The sequence below is a fragment of the Pogona vitticeps genome, chromosome 3 (assembly GCF_051106095.1).
Source record: "Pogona vitticeps strain Pit_001003342236 chromosome 3, PviZW2.1, whole genome shotgun sequence".
NCBI classification, from domain to species: Eukaryota; Metazoa; Chordata; class Lepidosauria; order Squamata; family Agamidae; genus Pogona; species Pogona vitticeps.
In genome coordinates this window covers 116,670,280-116,688,450 of record NC_135785.1, presented here as the reverse complement: position 1 = coordinate 116,688,450, position 18,171 = coordinate 116,670,280, and the positions used below count along the sequence as shown (strand labels likewise).

Sequence of the window (18,171 nt, the reverse complement as noted above, 5' to 3'; positions counted from 1 at the left end):
CCCAGCCCAAACCCACCCTGCAAAACCCTGTAAATGTACTTACCCAGAAAGCAGCACCAGGCAGTCCCAAGCCTCCTCTGACGCACACACTCTAACAGTTGGGGCGAAAGAGCTACAAAGAAGCTCTTCCCCGACCAACGGTTAGCCCTCTAATTTGAATTCCCCGCCTTTTTTCCCTGCCTCTTTTGATCGCAACTTGAAGCTCTGGCTGCAAGTTGAAGCAAAATTTTGCAACTGGAGCTGTTTGCAATTCAAAATGGTCATATGTTGGGACGGTCGCAAGTCAAGGCACCGCTGTATTTGCAAAGAATTACAAGAAGGCAGCTTTTTAAAAGAAAGACAACAGATCTCTTCCATAAGATAAAAAAAAATCAATAGAAAATTTAAGATTAGATTAAGGATCCCAAAATATCAGCAGGGGAATATATTGTCTGATTATGATAAAATAAAGAAAAGATGACAACAATATACTGAGGAATTATGCAGAAACAATGTAAGGGTGACAGATTCCTTCAAATACTCTTATAAACAATCTGCAGTTTTAGGAGGAAAAAAGCTGCTGTCAAAGCTATAGGGAGAAATAAATCAGCAGAAATAGATGGGCTAGTGGTAGAGTCATTCCAAGCTACAGAGACTATAGCTATCAAAATTCAAACACAAACAGGTGAACCAATACAGAAAACAAAACAATGCTCATGGACTGGAATAATTTAATATGCCTTTCAAACCCCTCCTCCAAAAGGGACACAAAAGGTTGTAGTAACTGTACAAGCATTGTATTAACTTTCTATGCAACCAAATCATGCTCAAAATTTTAAAACAAAGACTTTTATCATACGTAGGCTAAAATCCAGTAGTAAGTCACAACTAGAGTATGTCAGTTGAATTAACTGAATTTACAGAGGAGTTGACTCACCAGATCTCCACAGATTCACTTGACCTACACTAAATACAACTTACTATTGATTTATTGATTTGATTTATATACCACCCACCTTAATGGAAACCAGTACTCTGAGTGGTGAAACCCTCAACAGTATCAACACCCCCAAGAGAAGAAAACAACAAAACAGTAGAAATAACCACAAACAAAGCAAAATCTATGGCAACATTAAATTACGCTCCAAAATAAAAATCATAAATTCCCACCTCAGATTTTTAAAGGCCTCTTCATAAAGTTTTGCCTGAACCAGTTTTCTGAAAGTGAGGAAGGATGGAGCCTGGTTTACATCCAGTGGAAGTGCATTGCACAAGGACGGAGCCACCATCAAGAAGGCCCAGTTCCTAGTTGACATTCTACTGGATTTCAGCCATAGAATGAGATGTTCCAGATGTTCAAGTTGGATTCAGAAAAGGAAGAGAAACTAGAGATCATATTACACTATATTCAGATTAGTGGAGCGTATCTGTTCAACATTTATTCAGAATAAGTCATAACAAAAAGATGGATTAATTCAGATGAAAGGAGAGTGGAAGTTGAGGGAAGAAATTTCAATAATTTAAGAGATGCAGACAATAGCATTTACTGGCAAAAAAAACAATCAATGATTTGAAATGATTACAGAGGAATATATTGTTTCTTTGTGGGGTTCACTAAGAAAGTGTAGAACAGGAAAGAAGAAAGTGCAAAACAGGACTGCAGCACACCATTAAGAAGGTAAAAATAATGACTCCAGAAGAGTTGTGGAACTTTAATATTGACAGTGAAGAACCTGAAATTGTGAAAGATTTTCTATACTCTGTTTCAATTGTTGATCAAAATGGAGATGGCAGCCAAGAAATCAGAAGAAGACTGAGGCTTAGGCCTTGGTCACACTGGCAATTTGAATCGATTTCTGTTCAAACTTTTAAAAACCAGGTTCAGATGTTGTGGTGTTTAAACCGATGGCCACGTTCACATGCACTGAATTGAAATTGATTTATTTCTGATGATTCAAAACAATTTTGGCATCTACACTGCTAAAATCAACACATTTCCTTTCAGTATTGGGAGCACACTGTTCTTAAACATTTTGATTTGATTTGATTTTTTTTTTTTTAAAGTGATATATCAATAAATTCCGTGTCTCGGTGGTGCCACCTGGTGTAATAATAATCACTAGAAATCATGGGGGAAACACTAGAGAGGTGACCCAAACTGATTAATGGTGAAAAAATTAGAAGTGGGGAAGACCTCCAGCTGCTTTGCAGAGCAATATTCCTGGCATGCAGACTATCTTCCACGTCCAGGTATACCAACTCTGCACACACTCTTCACCTGCTGGCCCTCTGCTGCTCTGCGGGCCCCTTCATCAATCAGCCAAACAGAGAGAACAGGGTTGGTGGTTGGTGGTTGTAATGCTGAATGTATTGATGGAAGGGATACAGCGATAAACATTTTAAGAATTGTTTTAAAATTTTAAAAAATGGTGGTGTTCTGGCCACCCGAAATCTACATAGGCACAAATTAAAACAACAGAAGCATTCACATCTACAAAATCTATTTTAGATGCAAGATATTTTAAAATACCCCTACTGGTCAGTTTTTAAAAACTCGCTTTGCAGTCCATACAGTTGATGTCATGCTTGTGTCATATGAATGATAAAATCTAAATCAATTTAAATGACACTAAAATGTGGTTCTTATTGCCAGTGTGACTACAACCAAAGATGGGTACCAATAAAGGAACTAAAAAAGATCCTTAAGTATAAGGATTATTTTGCTGGAGAGCAAGCCCAAGATTGTCCATAATATAGTATTCCCAGTTCCTATGTACAGGTATGAAAGAAGGACAGTGAAAAAAAGCTAACAAAAACAAAATTCATTGAAAGTACAGCACTGGAGAACTTTATCGATACCTGAACTACCAGAAAAATATATAACTGGGTGCTCGATCAAATTAACACTGAATTCTCATTAAAAACAAAGAGGTTTTCAAACTTTGGGCATATAATCAGAAAACAGTATTTACAGTACTGGAAAAGTCGATAATGCTCAGGAAGGTGGAGGGCAGTAGAAAATAAGATATAACTTTAAAATAGATTGACTCATTTAAAGAAACACAGTAGTACTGTATTTAGTTTGCAAGGCCTGGGCAGAGCTGTTAATGACAGGAACTTTTGGAGGTCATTAATTCATAAGGTCACCATAGGTTGGAAGTGACATGATGGCAAGTGACAATATATTAAACTGTGAGAAAGAGCTAGATCTTTCCCCTTGCAGTCTACAATTGTAGGTTAAGCTAATATTCTAATCCAGGCTTGTCCAACCTGCGGCCCGAGGGCCGCATGTGGCCCAGGTCGGCTCATAATGCGGCCCAGTGCAATTTTTTATTTTTAAAGAAATTCCAAAGTTTCAAGTTACACTGCCGGCACTTGCGGCTGGAATGCGGCTGGGGCACGCCACAATGGTGGGGGGGGGGGAGAGGGAAGGAAGGAGCGGGAGGGGAGGGGACCTGTGTGACTGCATTGTGCCATCCCCGTCAATAGGTGGACCCCCTCCCGGCCCCATAAAGCCACCAGAGTCGAAGCTGCCAGCCTCTGCTGTCTGAGATCGCAGCTGCCGGTAAGCGTGCTTGGAGCGGGGCTGCGGAGGATGGCTAGGGCTGCCCCCCCCAATGCGGCCCAAACCAAATTTATGTGCGGCCCAAACCAAATTTTCATCTTCTAATGTGGCCCAGGGAAGGTGAAAGGTTGGACACCCCTGTTCTAATCCATACTGCAATGTGGTACAACAGAGGGGTTCATGGTTATACCAGATAAATAAACACAGTGGTGGTTGTTCTGGGTTTTTCGGGCTCTTTGGCCGTGTTCTGAAGGTTGTTCTTCCTAACGTTTCGCCAGTCTCTGTGGCTGGCATCTTCAGTGCTGTCCTCTGAAGATGCCGGCCACAGAGACTGGTGAAACGTTAAGAAGAACAACCTTCAGAACACGGCCAAAGAGCCCGAAAAACCCACAACAACCATTAGATCCCGGCCGTGAAAGCCTCGCGAATATATTAAACACAGTGGTGTTTCTGGATGGAGAGCTCCTAGCATGACCATTCAAATGGCAATATCCAATTGTTCTTTCATTCACTCTTAGATTTTTCTCCCCTGGGCAATGAAAATTCCAAAAGAAGTGAGAAACACAGGAGCGTTATTTAGTGAATATGATATTATGTTCAAGTTGGATTCAGAACCCAAGTAAAATTCTGTGGATCTTGTTCAGAAGCATCCATAGAGTATAAAACTATGATCTTCTGGATCACACTGTACATGCTCTAGACTTCCTTCCTGGTCAATATAATACTTTACCCTTAAAATGCAAGATCCTCTTTCACCGTTCAGCTAGCCAACATGTTACTCCCATGATAAATTTCCCCCCTCATTTGTTTGGTAACAATTTTCAATAACTGTACAGTCTGCATTCCCTAACTGCCAAGTTTCCAATTTAATATAAGAAAGATTAAGGGTCAAATAAAGTATAGGATTTTGCATGAATTACTTTATTCCAGGGCCATGAATACAGGGCTAAAAATATAAATGTAGGAAAAGCAGGTTTTTTTAAAAAATCTTCTCATTTGCAAATATTCAAATTTTTGTATTTGTTGTTTAGTCATTAAGTCATGTCCAACTCTTCGTGACCCCATGGACCAGAGCATACAGGTACCTGTCTTCTACTGCCTCCCGGAGTTGGGTCAAATTCATGTTGGTAGTTTCAGTGACACTGTTCAACCATCTCGTCCTCTGTCCCCTTCTCCTCTTGCCTTCACACTTTCCCAAAATCAGGGTCTTTTCCAGGGAGTCTTCTCTTCTCATGAGATGGCCAAAGTGTTGGAGCCTCAGCTTCAGGATCTGTCCTTCCAGTGAGCACTCAGGGTTGATTTCCTTTAGAACGGAAAGGTTTGTTCTCCTTGCAGTCCAGGGGACTCTCAAGAGCCTCCTCCAGCACCACAATTCAAAAGCATCAATTCTTTGGTGGTCAGCCTTCTTTATGGTCCAGCTCTCACTTCTATATATCAATACTGGAAAAACCATAGCTTTGGCTATGCGGACTTTTGTCAGCAAAGTGATGTCTCTGCTTTTTAAGATGCTCTCTAGGTTTGTCATAGTTTTCCTCCCAAGAAGCAGGCGTCTTTTAATTTCGTGGCTGCTGTCACCATCTGCAGTGATCATGGAGCCCAAGAAAGTCAAATCTGTCATACTCCTTTCCCAAATTTGAACCAATCAGTTGTTCCATATCCAGTTCTAGCTGTTGCTTCCTGTCCCAAATATAGATTTCTCAGGAGATAGATAAGGTGATCAGGCACTCCCATTTCTTTAAGGACTTGCCATAGTTTGCTGTGGTCCACACAGTCAAAGGCTTTTGTGTAGTCAATGAAGCAGAAGTAGATGTTTTTCTGGAACTCTCTGGCTTTCTCCATAATCCAGCGCAAGTTAGCAATTTGGTCTCGAGTTCCTCTGCCCCTTTGAAATCCAGCTTGTACTTCTGGGAGTTCTCGGTCCACATACTGCTGAAGCCTACCTTGTAGGATTTTGAGCATAACCTTGCTAGCATGTAAAATGAGTGCAATTGTATGGTAGTTGGAGCATTCTTTGGAACTGCCCTTCTTTGGGACTGGGATGTAGACTGATCTTTTCCAATCCTCTGGCCACTGCTGAGTTTTCCAAACTTGCTGGCATATTGAGTGTAGCACCTTAACAGCATCTTTTAAGATTTTAAATAGTTCGACTGGAATGCCATCACCTCCACTGGCCTTGTTGTTAGCCATGCTTTCTAAGGCCCACTTGACTTTGCTCTCCAGGATGTCTGGCTCAAGGTCAGCAACCACACTATCTAGGTTGTCCGGGACATCCAAATATTTCTGGTATAATTCCCCTGTATATTCTTGCCACCTCTTCTTGATGTCTTCTGCTTCTGTGAGGTCACTTCTATTTTTGTCCTTTATCATGTCCATCTTTGCACAAAGTGTTCCTTTAATATCTCGAATTTTCTTGAACAGATCTCTGGTTTTTCCTTTTCTATTATTTTCCTCTATTTCTTTGCACTGTTCATTTAAAAAGGCCCTCTTGTCTCTCCTTACTATTCGTTAGAAGTCTGTATTCCATTTTCTGTAACTTTCCCTATCTCCTTTGCATTTCGTTTCCTTTCTCTTCCTTGCTATTTATAAGGCCTTGTTGGACAGCCACTTTGCCTTCTTGCATTTCCTTTACTTTGGGATGGTTTTTGTTGCTGCCTCCTGTACAATGTTACGAGCCTCCATCCATAGTTTGTCAGGCACTCTGTCCACCAAATCGAGTTCCTTAAATCTGTTCTCCACTTCCACTGTGTATCCATAAGGGATTTGGTTTAGATCAGGGGTGTCCAACCTTTCACCTTCCCTGGGCCACATTAGAAGATGAAAATTTGGTTTGGGCCGCACATACATTTGGTCTGGGCCGCATGGGGGGGCAGCCCTAGCCGTCCTCCACAGCCCCACTCCAATCGTGCTTACTGGCAGCTGCGATCTCAGACAGCAGAGGCTGCCAGCTTTGACTCCGGCGGCTTTATGGGGCAGGGAGGGAGTCCACCTATTGATGGGGAGGGTGCAATGCGGCCCCTGTCCCCTCCCCTCCCACTCCTTCCTTCCTTCCCTCTCCCCCTCTCTACTGTTGTGACATGCCCTGGCCACATTCCGGCCGCAAGCGCCGGCAGTGTAACTTGAAACTTTGGAATTTCTTTAAAAATAAAAAATTGCACTGGGCCGCATTACGAGCTGACCTGGGCCGCATGCGGCCCTTGGGCCGCAGGTTGGACAAGCCTGGTTTAGATTATACCTGAGTGGCCCAGTGTTTTTTCCTACTCTCTTCAGTCTAAGCTTGAATTTTGCTATAAGAAGCTGATTATCAGAGCCACAATCAGCTCCAGGTCTTGTTTTTGCTGACTGTAGTCAAGTGGGCCTTCTCCATCTTTGGCTGCAGAGAACATAATCAATCTGATTTCGATATTGTCCATCTGGTGATGTCCATGTGTAGAGTCACCTCTTCTCTTGTTCGAAAAGAGTGTTTGTGATCATCATCTTGTTCTCTTGACAAAATTCTATTAGCCTTTGCCCTGCTTCGTTTTGAACTCCAAGGCCAAACTTACCTGTTGTTCCTTTTATCTCTTGACTCCCTACTTTAGCATTCCAATCTCCTATAATGAGAAGAACACCTTTCTTTGGTGTCAGTTCTAGAAGGTGTTGTAAGTCTTCATAGAAGTGATCAATTTCTGCCTCTTCAGCATCAGTGGTTGGTGCATAAACTTGGATTACTGTGATGTTGAAAAGTCTGCCTTGGATTCATATTGAAATCATTCTATCATTTTTGAGATTGTATCCCACTACAGCTTTCCCACTCTTTTGTTGACTATGAGGGCTACTCCATTTCTTCTACAGGATTCTTACCCACAATAGTAGATATGATAATTGTCTGTATTGAATTCGCCCATTTCCGTCCATTTTTGTTCACTGATGCCCAGGATGTCAATGTTGATTCTTGCCATCTCCTGTTTGTCCACATCCAGTTTCCCGAGATTCATAGATCTTACATTCCAGGTTCCTGTGCAGTATTTTTCTTTGCAGCACTGGACTTTCCTTTCACTTCCACGCACGTCCACAGCTGAGCATCCTTTCGGCTTTGGCCCAGCCACTTCATTAGCTCTGGAGCTACTTGTACTTGTCCTCTGCTCTTCCTCAGTAGCATGTTGGACGCCTTCCAACCTGAGGGGCTCATCTTCCAGCATCATATCTTTTATCCTTTTGTTTCTGTCCATGGAGTTTTTTTGGCAAAGATACTGGAGTGGCTTGCCAGTTCCTGCTCCAGGTCGATCGCGTTTAGTCAGAATTCTCCACTGTGACCTGTTCATCTTGGGTGTCCCTGCATGGCATAGCCCATAGCTTCTCTGAATTACTCCAGCCCCTTCACCATGACAAGGCAGCAATCCGTGAAAGAGCAAATTTTTGTATAAATGTTTATAATTATGCTAATAGGTAATATTTTGTATATTTTACCATTTTTATCTGTAAACATTTTAACATGCCAAGTTCTATAAAGAAAACACTGCAGATAAATAAGACAAATTCTGTCCTTGTAGTTCAAAATGCTTATATTTGGTATGAATTGTGTCAATTTGTGTGTTGTGCTCAGAACTCAGCGTTTGAGATTTTGTAGATTTATTTTGAAGGAATGGTTTTAGGTATGTTAAATGATAGATAACTTGAACTTACCCTTAGAGGAAATAACTGGAGACCTTGAGGAAGAGGTATGATGTTATACAGGACACTAAAGGAGTTTGTACATATTCATCATCATCATAATTAATTCTGGCTTATGTTGACCCTTTTCAACATTTTTTAGGTAGAAAATACTCAGATATCATTTACTATTCCTTTCTCCTGGGGGTATCCTTGAGGCTCTCAGGACATGCTGAGCCATGAAGCTCCTCAAATACCGTATGTTGGGCAACTTCTGTTTGCCTGTGCAAAATACCGTATATATTGAGTACAGGAAATGCAGTGGCCACTTAGAAATATCATAAAAGTTTTCTTGAACCATGTTTAGAGGAGAACTTCAGATTTTACCAGTCCTGGAATTCTAGAATTATTCTCGTGCTCAGAATAAAATACAAGCCAGAGAAAAACTGCCTGATCAAAATGCTCCCATGGAATGTAATGGAGTGGGTACAGTCCTATAAGTACCCCTGTGGTGGAGTGGGTGCAGTCCTATAAGTACCCCTGCTCAAGTTTGCCCTTTGTTAAAGCTACTCCCAAGCAATCTCTGTTTATCTCTAAATGTAGGCAGAAAGTGTGCAAAGTTAGTATCATAGGATGGAAGGGGGGCCATTCTCCAAGAAGTTTTGAAGGCTAGTGTGACTTCCCCATCCCACCCCCTTAGTCCTCTCTGTGTTTTAGTTAGGGATGGTCGGGAAATGCTGTGCTGTTGAGACCAGAGAATAACTCCCTGTGTAAGAGGATGATCTCTCCTCACTTACCCACCAACATTTCTCAAGCTGGCCCATTATTTTATACAGCAGCAAGTAAAGGAACACATGTTCCCCAGTGTGTGGGGGGGGGGAGGTGAGGGGTAATTTTTCTAAACCCTTGGACTGACTTTGTAAAATTTCCCATGTCCTTTGGGTACATTTTTAATTAATCCAAGGGGAAAATTCGAAAGCTAGTGGGAATTGTGGTCCAAGACATCTGAAGATATCCAGATAGAAGGAAACTGTTGTAGATGGAAGACCGAGGCTGAGAGGGAATGATTTCCCTGTGACCACCCAACAAATTCAAAGCTGAAGTGAAACTTGAGTAAGGGAGTCTTAATTGTCACACTGGTCAATTCTCCAATATTTAATTCAATTTAATTTATTTCCCATGATAGGTCGTGACATGGCCAGCACTACCTTGCCTGGCTACCCACCCCATGTTCCACCAACTGGACAGGGCAGCTACCCAACCTCAACTCTTGCAGGAATGGTGCCTGGTAAGTTCTCTTTTGTGGTTACTTCAGTTTTCATCAAATAGGAAAATAGTGTGCTCAATATTCATGTTTGCCTTCTTAGCAAAGTGCTGGTTTATAAAGGGATGAGTCGGCCCTAGGCTTTCTTCAGTGATACCGATTATAATGATTTTTTTCCAGTCTGGTGTCAGGACTGGTTACGGAATCAAAACTCCCTTCGTTATTATAGTGGAAGCCTGGACAGCAATCTAGTTGCTATTTTCAGAGATATCTAATGCTGTGGACTGCAGTATCATTCTAGATCATCTTGTCCAGATGGAGCTAGAAATCTTATTTTAAATCCTGGAGCCCTGAGAATATGGAATATGCTACAAGGATCCATCTTGCTCTCCTGCTGTTCACTGGCCAGAGCCCTGTTGCTTCGTGTAGTAAGTTACAATTAGTGTAGGTCCAATGAATCGATGAACTTACAGAGGAGTTGACTCACCAAATCCCCACTGATCTAGTGTGCTCACTCTAGTGTAATTTACTATGATAAACAACAGGATTTCAGCTGATATCAATATGAAATCATGGGGTGCAATCATCCAGAGATTTGGATTAAGCTCTCACCAGTCTCATATGACACTCGGTTCTGTCTCTCACTTCCATCTTATCCCAGAGAGGTGGTGGAAGCCCTGGACTAGGTCTGTAATGATTTTGAATTGTGTGTGGATGAACAGACAGAGGTTTAATCTAGGCAGTGAGGAGTCATTGTGGGTTGATGGATCTGGCAATATAGGCTATAGGCATACAGTCTCAGTTGGATGAAGTCCAGCTTGTTCATCTGTCCCTGCTCTTGGATGACTGTTGCTAGTGATGCTGATGAGCAAAGGAACACCTGTACTATGTTGAGCTCGCCACCATCCTAACTAGACCTGGCTTCAGTCATTTGCACCCCTGACTCAGTAGGTGAGAACATATTGTTTATATCCTTTACACTTCACATTGCTTATTGATTTGCTTAATTCAAGATGGTAATTTTGACCTTTACAGCTCTAAATGTGAAAATCTGTCTCGTTCTCAGTCCTGCCTGAGAATTTCATCCCAGTTCCTTACTGGTTTTTGAGACTTTTTTCTCCTGTCCCACATGGAAATGTGTGCATATTTTAATATACAGTATTTTGAACTATATACAGTATTGAATTGACTGAAGCATTGGTATTTTTTTTTAAATGGAGACATTTTAGAAGTGTACTTTTTGAAAGTTCACATAGGTTGAAGTATTTTTTTCCGTTGGTTATTGTGGGTTTTTCAGGCTCCATGGCCGTGTTCTGCAACAGAGCATGGACAGAGTTCCTACTCCAGTCCTCTGAAGATGACGGCCACAGAGACTGGCAAAACGTCAGGAAGAACAGCCTTCAAAACATAGCCAAAGAGCCTGAAAAACCCACGATAACCATCAGATCCCAGGCGTGAAAGCCTTCGAGGATATTTTTTTCCCTTCAAATTGCTCGATGAGCCTAAAAAATATGTGGATTTCTGATATAAGATGCATTTCAGTTCAGGTCTGATTAGGAGGTACAAACTGGGTAGTTTAGTTTCAAACAGAAAACCAAACTGAACAAATTTGTTTTCCATTCCTACTTGGTGACCAAAAATATCTCAGGAATCATATCTCCTATCTCACCACTAACGCATTATTAGCTTGCCCAGTTACTACAGGGGCCTTTTCCAAGTTCTCCTGCCACTGAATATACAGCTTGTGGGCACAGGAGAGAGGATCTTTCCTGTGGTGGTGCTAAAAAAATTGGGCTGGTTTCCAAGAATAACTTCTGGGTGAGCATCAAAGATATTCCCCTCTGACTTTTCTATGTATACTGCTTTTCAGTTAGATTTATCTACTGATGATTTTAAATTTTATTCACTATTTTAGATTATTTAAGCAGTGTTTTTCTTACAGTTATTATATATTTATTGATTTTGGATTTTGTCAGTTGTGTAAGTCCCTGTCCGCACTAAGCGTTTATTCAGCTTTCCTTGCATTTATGATACAATGGGGTCTTGACTTGAGAACTTAATCCGTATTGGAAGGCGGTTCTCAAGTCAAAAAGTCTGTAAGTCAAGTCTCCATTGACCTACAGTGCATTGAAAACCGATTAATCCAGTAACAGCCCATTTTTGTTCCATTTTGGTTTTTTTCTGGTCTGTAACTCAATTCTCAGGCTGCAAGTCAAACCTAAATTTTGCAGCCAGAGAAGTCTATAACTCAAAAAGTCTGTAAGTCAAGCCGTCTGTAAGTCAAGGGTCTACTGTACTGGTACTTAATTCCAGCGTCAACATAGCACAGGGCTGAAACTAGTGTCAACAGTGTTAAAGTGGGACAAAAAACTTGATTGCCAGGGTTTTTTTACACCAATGCTAGTTGGTGGTATGCTTTATTCTGATTTGCTGTGATTTGCTCCAGTGCATGTGCTCACGTGGACCCTAGTGCCACATTGATGCATGCTGATCTATGCACTTTGTGGGTACAGTATGTATCTTCTGATAACATTTGCTTATGGGTGTATTCAAACTGATCAGTCTATATCCATCCACATCCTAGTGCCGCTCCTGTTCGTTGTTTTTTGTTTGTTTGTTTGAGATATGGTTCCTGTAATTTTTTTAATGTTATCACTTTTGCCCCATAGAGTGCAAAAGTAAAAGCTGAAACCAAACAAGAATAAAATTGGAAATTATATCCAAAAGGTGATTGTTTGAGAGCAGTGAGTTGGGAACGGAGGTGAGAATGATGGTAGAGAACATATCAGTGGTTCCTGGAAAAGCAGTGGTTCCTGCTTTTCCATTTTTCAAAAAAAGTGTTACCACTTTTACTGCATAGTGCAGAAGTGAAACTTGAAAACAAAAGCAAAACAATTAAAATTAGAAAGCATTGCAGGAAAGAGAAGAAGGTTTGGGAACAGTGAACAGGTAAAACAAGGAAAGAAAGGAAGAGAGGATAACATAGTTGGAGAGAGGGCAGAGAAGATAGGCAAAAGCTCATGACAGTTTCTGTAGGGGGTGTGTGACTTCTAGGACCAATCTTGGAGGTGTGCAAAGAGGTGGGCGGTATTGGGACAACCCAGTGCACCCCTATCATCCAAGCACAAATACTCTCTCCAGTGGAGCGAACCATTCTGTTTTTTCCACCAACGCTTCTAATTGTTGTGGAATATAGGCATACAGGCCTGGATCAAGATGACAAAGGCCTATTTCAGTATTGCTTTTTATCTAATGCTCTGGGGACACAGCATGAGACTAAGGAATATGGAACATTTTGTATATTTTATTCCACATGTCTTCTCAATTAATGAAGTCCCCATTAAACTGCAACTAGTGGATTATTAATCTTCAAAGGCTTGTTTCCAACATTATATGTGGCATTCATAGGAATCACTTTTTTCCATGAAAACTAATAGGCCTGCATTATAGGCAGGCTTAATATATGGCTACTTAAGTGTGGCTTTATGCAGATATTTCCAGATTCTGGGCATATGGCTGAATGGGTTGCTGATCAGTAGTTTGGATTGACTGGCTGATGGTTGATTCGTGTCAAAGAGGAGAGGCTAACGTGAATATATATTTTTAAAAAACAGAAGTTTGCAATTTGAAACACACATTCATCTACCTACCCATTACCTAGCCTGTTTGTTGCCTGAGGGTATCCTGAAAGTTCAGGGTTTCATTCTGGAAGCTTGGTAGAGAGTACCATTCAAAGGAAACAAAATCTGAATGATTTTCTGCCTGTAACCTCTTCCTTTTAGAAGGAATGAGATCTGCATAAACCCCACTCCACATGATTGCTGACGAGATAGTGGGGTAGGAGTATCTGCACTTGAGTGATATTGAAATGTTAAAAAACATTTTGGAAATACTAGGAATCCAGTACTTCTAAGCATGATGCCCATTTATTAGGAATTGAATAAAGTGAACATTCAGATTGGTTAGACCTACCCAAGGTATCAAACAAATATAACAGAAGGTGAAATGGCAACTTGTCAGGATGCTGAAGTGTAGAAAGGCTCTTGAAGTTGCCTTATCCCAAGAACTGGATGGCACTTATTATTTACTTATTCTCTTCTTTCCTGTGCCTAGAAATATTGTTTAAATCCCAGTATCTGAATCTGAAAACAGCGTGGCTACCCAGTTTCTCCCTGAAAAATGGGACTGCCAGTCCATTCCTATGGGGCCAGAATCTGAAAGGGTGAAGCTCCTCTTGTTTGTAGGAGTGACTCTGGGCTAGTGGGGCACAGCCGGTAATGTCTAGGGATCCCTTTCCTGTTTGAACATTGTTATGTTTCATTTGGCTGGCCGCCTTCTTTTTTCTTTTTCTTTTTTTCCTTCTTGGCATTATCTCCCCCTGAAATAGCCTAGATTTTGTCAGAGAAAGTGCAGGACCAACAGAGGATAGGTCACAACCAAGGGCTGCTTGTGAAATGGCGCAGTTAAACAAAATCCAGGGTTGATGAGGAAATTACATGTGTTTCATTAGTGATCTGGGAAGGAGATAGCTCAGTTCCTCCTGGTCACAGTTGAGCTCAGAAGCTCATTATCCTGCAGCACGTTTCTTTTCACTCCTCCTCAATAAACACCTTTCACACTCGCTGCCTCTGCCTCCTTCCCTCACCCCTCACCGGCTCCCCTTGACTGCTCTGGAGAGAGAGAGGGAGAGAAAAGCTCTTTCTCCTCTACTTAACCTGTACTTCAGAATCACTGAGAACCATTGAGGGTGACAATGTAGAGATGGAAATGGAGCCACTGACCCCCCCTTTTTTTTTAACAAATACATAGCTTTTTTGACTTGTCTTTGGAGAGAGCACATCCCTTTCTTACTGCAGCTCTGCTGAGACTGAACTTCCATGAAGTTCTTTGTAATTTCCCTCCTTCTATCTCACAATTTGTTACTACAGTATAGGTATAAAAATCCTCACAAGTATCATGGCACCCCCAAGGTAACATTTTAATGTCTGCATTGTATTACTACTGCTCAGTGAAGATGAAATCGGCTTGGAAGTCAATGTAGAAAGAAGGGAAATTGAAGGGAGTCCATGGAAATGTTGTTATTGACATCACGTTGTTATGTGCCGTGAAGTTACCAAAGACTCTTGCTGACCCTATAAATGAGCGCTTTCCAAAATGTCCTCTCCTCAGCTGCCCTGCTCATCTCTTGCAGTCTCAAGTCTGTGGTCTCTTTAGGGAGTCAGTCCATTTCATATTTTGTCTTCCTCTTTTTCTGCTGCCTTCCACCTTTCTCAGCATTATTGCCTTTTCCAAAGAATCCTGTCTTCTCACAATGTGCTCAAAGTAGGACAGCCTCAGTTTTTGGCCTTCAGAGATAGTTCAGACTTGATTTGATCTAGGACCTACTTGTTTTCTTTCTTGCAATCCATGTTGCATCATGTCGAAGTGAATTAAATTAATGTGCTAGAGAAGCAAACAAATTAGTTTTGTGTCATAGATCATCTCCCTTGAGATTTGGTGGGATGAAATGGATAATGTTGGTCTGAACTTAAGAAATCCACATACTGATCCTCACTAAGCCATTGAAACTCACTGGGTGACCCTGGACCCATGACTCTCTCTTATCTGGTCTACCTGAGAGGGTTGTTGTAGGCATAAAGTAGAGAGGTAGATGGTTCTGTATGTCACATTGAGCTCACTGTAGGAAAGGTGGGATATAAATATAACTAATAATGATAAAGAAGTTGTCAGGAAATGTCACTATTTTGCCTCCCTCTCTCAGTGCATAACATGCCTCACGGAATGACTTGCCCTCCTGTGCTCATTCTAGGGAGTGAATTCTCAGGAAATCCTTACAGCCACCCTCAGTACACAACCTACAATGAGGCCTGGAGGTTCAGCAACCCGGCATTACTAAGTGAGTAACTCTTTTGACCTGCTGCGTACCCTTCCATCTCTCACTTTCTCCCTTCTGTTTGTCTTTGTTTTCTTTTCCTTATATTTTTCTATCTCTCTGGGGAATGTGGATGTGCCCTGCTTTGTGTCCCTACACATCCTCCTCTCAGCTGAATTCAGAGGAAGGATATTGACATACATCCAGGGGACATTCAGAGATCTAGTCCCAGTTTATTCTCCCCAGGCCTATAGCTGCCAGTAGGTCAGTTAATCTCTTCTGGCAGGTAATAAGCTGAGGGTGCTCTAATCATTTATACCAACAAGGTGCCTTTAACTCGTTTTCTTCAGCCACCTTCTCAAGCTGACTGCTCATAACAAAAATATTTAAATAGTCGTCTTCCAGTGCAGCATTGTTCTCAGACTTTAGCTGACCTGAACCATAGCTAGGAGGATACCAAAGGAACGTTATTGACAAGGTGTTGCTTTAATACTAATCTGAAGATTGACTCAGGTCAGCTACATCCAGTTATGGACACAGTCCTTAGACTTACATTCTATAAAGATGGAATGTGAAAGGAAAAATGGCTGAAGAGAGAAAAGCAGCATGGCTAATGGAATGACACTGCTTCAAATTTGATTTCCTTGTGCTACAAAAGAAGAGTTTGTGCGTTGTTAGAAATGATGCTTTTGTCATGTAATTGTCTTAAGAGCCATGCTATCTGCAGCAATTATTTTTCTTATTTGTGAATCACATAGACACACACATGTGCATGCACAGTAGGAGTATTGAAATGAGAGGCCATGGAGAACCCTGGATCCTTCCAAGGAGAGACTGGACAATTTGACCAGGGAGGGTCTACCGATCTTTAGCAGCAGGCAGTTGCTCATAACAGCTTTACAGGATAAGGTGAGGAATTCAACTACAGCAGACTTAGTTAACCCTAACCCCAAGATGATCGATGTGATGTCTTTTCTGAATCTACCGTCAATATACGTTAGAAAGATGTCCACACACAATTATTGGCTCCCCCTTATGTAAACAGACAACCCCTAATGATTTCATCATACCCACTTTTGTAGTATGAGCTTATGATTTACCTGCATTGACTTGCAAACCCTGGCCAACTTTGTCTGCCAGAAGACCAGTCATGTTTGACACAGCTTGATATAACCATTTTCATTTTGGAAGAAAAGCAACCATAGGCCCCAGATCCAGGATTTTTTTTCCTGATTGGAATTATGGACCCTATGCAAGCTTTTTTTTTCTGAAGTGTGCTGCCTCCTGGAAACCACTGTTTACTGTAGGCTCCATGGTTATTTACAGAGCCATTTATCCTAATATGAAACAGATTTCAGACAAGAGCTTTTAATTCCTAGTGGGCCTTCTTCATTAGCATTATCCTTTTTATGCATTTGATTAGCCCCTTATTCATGTAAACACATCAGATACTCGAGCCTATAAAGAATTGTTTTCCTAGGAATGCCTACCACCTATGGATGTTGTTCCAACAAACCATGGTGGCTTATCTGTTTAATATGGCTAGTCTTTCTAGACCTGTTTCTAGCCTGTCTTCACCAATCTGAACACCTGACCAGTTAGTTCTTCACATATTCTGTGAAACAGGGCCATTGCTTTAGTCCAGTTCTATTGACAGCAAATTGAGAAGAGTCTAGAAGCACTTTAACAGAGAGCTAGTGTGAATGAAATTGACATAGGCTGAAGTTTCAGTTCACCTGGTAATTTGTGTGAGAAGTAACAATTCTCCCTATCTTAAAATGTTAAGGAAGGTTAATTCTCTTATCCCAGAATTGCTGTAACGATATTAAAGATTGTACAATATGTTTTACACTAAGGTTCTATAGAATTTTTTTAACTAGGTTTCTGCAACAAGTGTTGATCTAAATCCACTGTGAAACAGAACCTTTTTGCTTTTTAAGGATGATTAAACACACTTTCCCCATAAATCCCCTAAAATGGACCAGTGTACTTGCCAGTTTTGCTCAACTGATATGCTATTACTATCTTAAACAAAGTGTACTTTGTGCATATGGCATTTCATAGTGCATGATATTTGGGCTTTTTGTTTGTTTACTCAGATTGGAATCTTAAAAAATAAATATCATCCTTACCCTTAACATCATCATCAAAAACGCTCTGGACAAAAGAAATGTTTTAACCCACATCTCCATCCTGGTTCCTGTCTACTTTGTTCAGGAATGCCAGAATCGTAATCAGCAGTTTTCACTGACAGCTTTTTAGCTTTGTTTTCAAGTTCTTCACATCATCTTTCCCTGAATTTGCACATACCCAAATAACTAATAAAGCTTTTTAAAAAAAGGTTATTCTAGCTGGCCACCAGCTTGGTGCAATATAAAGAATAAAATCACTGCTTCCCGCCCCCCCCTTTCCACTGTAGAACAACCTACATTATCTGAAAATATGAAGAGTTTGATCCAGATCTGCCTTCCATGGGTGGAAGGGCTCCTCTTATCCCTAGAAGGGTTCTGATCCAACAAAGCATTTCCATTAGTGGAATCGAGGAGGGGGCTTTCTTTGCCAACTCTCCCCTCCTTCTGTAGCGCCTTATTCCCCAAACATCTGCTGTGAAGCTTTGGAGACCTTTTGTAACTACTTAAAAGGAGGGCCCCATCCTGTTGAGTGGAGTACTGCTATCTACCAAGAGTGCTCCCGCTGGCAGGAAGCCATGCTGAAACCAAGTCAGACCTGTTACATATCACAAGCTCTTAAACCATGCAGATGGAGCAATATCTTAAGCAAGAAAATTGTATACAACTACTTTGAACTGTAATAAGCTCAAGGGGACTTTCAGTGTGATATTTTACATTTCTAGGGTGACTT

General features: G+C 41.2%; 1 protein-coding gene across 11 annotated transcripts in view; it reads left to right on the top strand.

Annotated features, from left to right (window-relative positions):
• PAX2 (paired box 2) overlaps positions 1 to 18,171 on the top strand; it is a 160,033-nt gene that overhangs the window by 131,162 nt on the left and 10,700 nt on the right. For all 11 annotated transcript variants that reach the window (XM_072994931.2, XM_072994927.2, XM_072994925.2 and 8 more), the window contains 2 exons: positions 9,360 to 9,461; positions 15,247 to 15,333. In XM_072994931.2, the coding sequence (XP_072851032.1) occupies positions 9,360 to 9,461; positions 15,247 to 15,333 (189 nt within the window). The remainder of the gene's footprint in view (positions 1 to 9,359; positions 9,462 to 15,246; positions 15,334 to 18,171) is intronic.